Source organism: Ricinus communis, chromosome 3, assembly GCF_019578655.1.
Source record: "Ricinus communis isolate WT05 ecotype wild-type chromosome 3, ASM1957865v1, whole genome shotgun sequence".
Classification (NCBI taxonomy): Eukaryota; Viridiplantae; Streptophyta; class Magnoliopsida; order Malpighiales; family Euphorbiaceae; genus Ricinus; species Ricinus communis.
In genome coordinates, this window is record NC_063258.1 from 5,500,047 (window position 1) to 5,504,207 (window position 4,161).

At 24.3% G+C, this 4,161-nt stretch overlaps 1 protein-coding gene across 1 annotated transcript; it reads right to left on the reverse strand.

Annotated features, from left to right (window-relative positions):
* Positions 1 to 1,101: 1,101 nt before the first annotated feature.
* Positions 1,102 to 2,047, reverse strand: LOC107262306 (probable calcium-binding protein CML27). Its single transcript, XM_015727427.3, has one exon. The coding sequence runs from the start codon at positions 1,917 to 1,919 to the stop codon at positions 1,371 to 1,373; it is 549 nt and encodes a 182-aa protein (XP_015582913.2). The 5' UTR covers positions 1,920 to 2,047; the 3' UTR covers positions 1,102 to 1,370.
* Positions 2,048 to 4,161: the final 2,114 nt, after the last annotated feature.

The following is a 4,161-nucleotide window of genomic DNA, read 5'->3' on the forward strand; positions in this document are numbered from 1 at the left end:
AAAACTTGTTTGGTTAAGATGAAAATAAAAATAGCAATAGGAATAGTTTATATTTATTTGGTTAGTATGAAATGAGAGTCAAATTCATTTACCGTTGACACCAATAATAATATTTAATTGTAAGTAAAAAATAATAGTATTTAATTCATAATCATTATATGTAACAAATTTGTAATAATAATATTTATATAAATAATTAGTATTTATTAGTGAATTTTGAAGTGTCGCACAGTTATAGAGACTTTTCAATAATTTTATATATTCATTGAATAGAAATTATAAAATTTTAGATTAATTTATATAAAAAGATTTTTTAAAAAAAAAATTTATATAAGAATATTTTAATATGTAATTTTATATAAAAGTTACATATTAAAATATTCTTATATAAATTTGATCTAAATTTTATAATTTTTTCTAAATAAATATATAAAATTATTAAAAATTCACTATAATTACAATTCTTTAAAATTCACGGCTATTAATAATGAAAATTATCTATTCTCATTCCCATTTTCACCCTATTTTTTACTAGGGAACCAAACAAATCCAACTATATGACAGTTTTTATAGAGGGAAACTAATCACACGGTACCGCCGAAACAAGAAAACAGAGGTTAACATCAACACCACCACCATTATTTGGACTTATCTTTAGTAATGGCTACCATTCCATCTTCAACGTCCCAATTTGCCAATTCCATCAATACCCACTTTCCTCCCATGCTTCATTTTACTTTTTTATTGGACCCCATTATTGCATTTCTCTTTTCCCCCCATTACCCTCTGCTTGGTTTCCCAGAAAATGTCACCCACCCCAAGATCTTAGAATTCTGAGTTTTCCAATTATTTATTCATGCACAAGTACAGATGGAATTGCTCTCTCTGGTAACTCACACTCACATTATTTTCCATGCATCATGTGGCCTTCCAACGGAAAAATCACATTAGCAAACAAAACTTTTCCTGCCTATTAGACATTAATCACAAAATAATGAATAAAAATCAAAGTAAGAAAAATGCATAATCTGGTGAAATTTACCCAATTCATGAGCAATAAATTTCAACCCGTCCAAGCATTTGAAATCAACAACCACATCATAACAATACCCAAATGGAATTAACATTCCAAATTGCATTTCCATCAGTTCATAATTTATTCATCATATTTATCAGGGAATTAACAGTAGTACTACTCAAAATTCACTAGAAATAAAAACAAACCCCCAAAACATAAAATCATTCCTACAAAGTAAAAAAAAAAAAAAAAACCCACTTCCATTAGTGACTGCCCATTTCCAGATTTCAATCCAACATTCCAAAATCAGAAACAAAAGCAGAGAAAAGAAAAGGTACGCAAATGGGTTTTTTCATTTAGCAGTACCATTCTTGACATTAGCATCCATCATCTTCTGAAACTCAAGAAAATTAACACACCCATCTCCATCAGAATCAACACTCTTAATCATCCTAGCACAATCATCAAAAGAACACTGCATACCTAACCGACTCATGACCAGGTGCAATTCACTAGAAGAAATCAATCCATTCTTGTTCTGATCATAAAGATCGAAAGCATCTTTCAGCTCAGAGTTGGTAGCATCAGAATCCGAAGAAGATTTACAAAGCTGGGAGAATTCTTCAAGATTAATGAATCCATCTTTATCAGTATCAACATCATCCATAACGCGTTCCAGTTCAGCTGTTGTGTATGTTGAACCCATTGATTTTAGGACAGCACCCAGTTCAGCGACGGAGATCTTGCCGTCGCTGTTTGAGTCAAATTGGTTAAAGACTTTTTGGAGCTCGTCCTTGTCCTGGAATAAGCGAGTGGGATCCATTGATTTGTGGTGGTGGTGGTCGTCGTCGTTGTTGTTGTTGTTGATGAGAGGAGATGATGAATTGGGTTCTTGTTCCATTATAAAGAGGAAAGTTTGGGGGGCTGCTGCGTTTGTGGAAGAAATGGGAGGAAAGTGAATTGAAGGTAATTGAAATTTTTTGTTTTATTTTTGTGTTGTATGCTACAGAGGAGGCGATTTTTAAGGGTACAAATACTATTAAACCTTTCGGGATTTTGTGGGTCCAAAATTTTGGGGAATATAATTTTAGAATTTCATTTTAAGGGAATAAAGCCATGAGGAATAAAAGATAGGGTCAAATACTATTTCTTTTTAGGATTGGGTCAATACATAGGCATATTTTTTTTTATTTTTTATTATATTAATTTGTTTTTTAGAATTTTAATAAAATTAAGTATTATACTTTTTGTGTTAGTGGAAAATTTAATAATTTAAATTATAATTTTATTTTAAAATTATTATTAAATATTAATTTTTTTAAAATTAATTTTTATTAAACTAAAATAAAATTTTATTTTTTATTCTAGAGTCTAATTAAAATAATAAATTTTAGTATTTTTTTTATTTTTTATATTTGTTTATTTATAGATATAAATAATTTTAAAATATCTAAATTTGTTTTAAATAAATTATATTAAAATAAAAATAAAATAATAAAATACTAATTAATTATTTTAATTAAATATTAAAATATTTATTTAATTTAACAATAAAATTAAATTTTAATAAATTTAATATTTATAATATATTCAATGATCAAATTATAATATTATATTATCAATTTAATCATTTCATTAATAATGAAAAGTAATAGTCAATTTTATTAAGAAAAGTCTAATATAAAAAATAAAATATATAAACTGGCCTGTATATTAAACTAATCTCAGAAAATAAATAATATTTAACTTTTTATTTTAAAAGAAAATAACTATAACGATAAAAGATATTTTGTCTAGTGTTTGAAGTGGTGATCGAGCTAGTTAAGAGTCTAGATTGGATTGATTTAATCAAAATTTTAACTTTTTGACTTTTAATATAATTATAATAAAAATTAGGTGAATTAAACAATTCAATTAGCCAATCATATATATTAGGTATTATCTAAATTCGACTCCGGCTACAGAAATATTTTTAATTTTGTATCTATTTCAGTATTTTATAAAATGGAAATAGAAAAGGCTAAATTCGTCCAATTATCATTCATACAATAAAAAATAGTGCTATGTATATATATCACATAATTAATTTTAAAAATATATATTATATAAAATAAATTAATATTTTATAAATAAAATAAATAAAAATATTTTTAAAAATGATAAGAACTATTTATATGTTTTATCATGAAATAATTTTAGAAAAAAATATTTTTTTTGATCAATTTCAATAGATTATTTTTAAGTTATATAAAGTTAAGAAGTCCAATTTTTTTAATTAATACTACCATTTAACTATTTACTTATTAAAATATTTTTAATAATTTTTTTGAAATAACATACAGTAATCTATATATAATTTTTAATATTTAAATAAAATAAATTATATGTTGAAATTTGAAAATTCTATTCAGTAATTTATAATTTAAAATCAAATAGGCGTAGATTAATTATAAATATTGATATTTATATTAACAAATAAAAAACTCTAAATATCTGATTTTAATTAAAAATTAAAGAAGAAAATAATTTATAGTTTTTACAGACTAAAAAAAGAAAACAATTTATTGGAGAAACAGAAAAAAGAAAAGATAAAAGTAATGGAATTATCATATATATTTTTGGGGTTAGAAAATCTAAAAGAGGTTGCACGTGGGCATCTGTAGCCGTCCTGAAAGAAAATTATGCAAACAGCCACGCATTGGACGCGTACGTCGACGCGTTTTCTATACAGTAGAGATCTGCCGTACCTTATTTTGATAAAAGCAAAGCCAATCTCTTTATTCATGTTTTTTGGCTACTTGCATTAGGAAAATTAATTCTTCTTCCACTTTTTTCCCACTTATATTTTTAAAATTCAAAATGATTAATTATTTTATTAACATAAATATATATTTCTGTAATATCCAATTATCATATAAAAAAGTAATAATGTTTGATATTCTTTTTGAATTTTAAGAAATATATTTAGAATTTTAAGATCTATAATTTTTAAAATTTACGAATTGTTAATTATTAATATATTAAGTAACCAAACTTCTACATTTATTATCTTAAAATTTAGGTTAATTTATTTTATTTTTATTAAAAAGAAAAAGGCTGAAATACGTAATATTGTATTTACGAAAAAAAAGGTAGAGATTGTA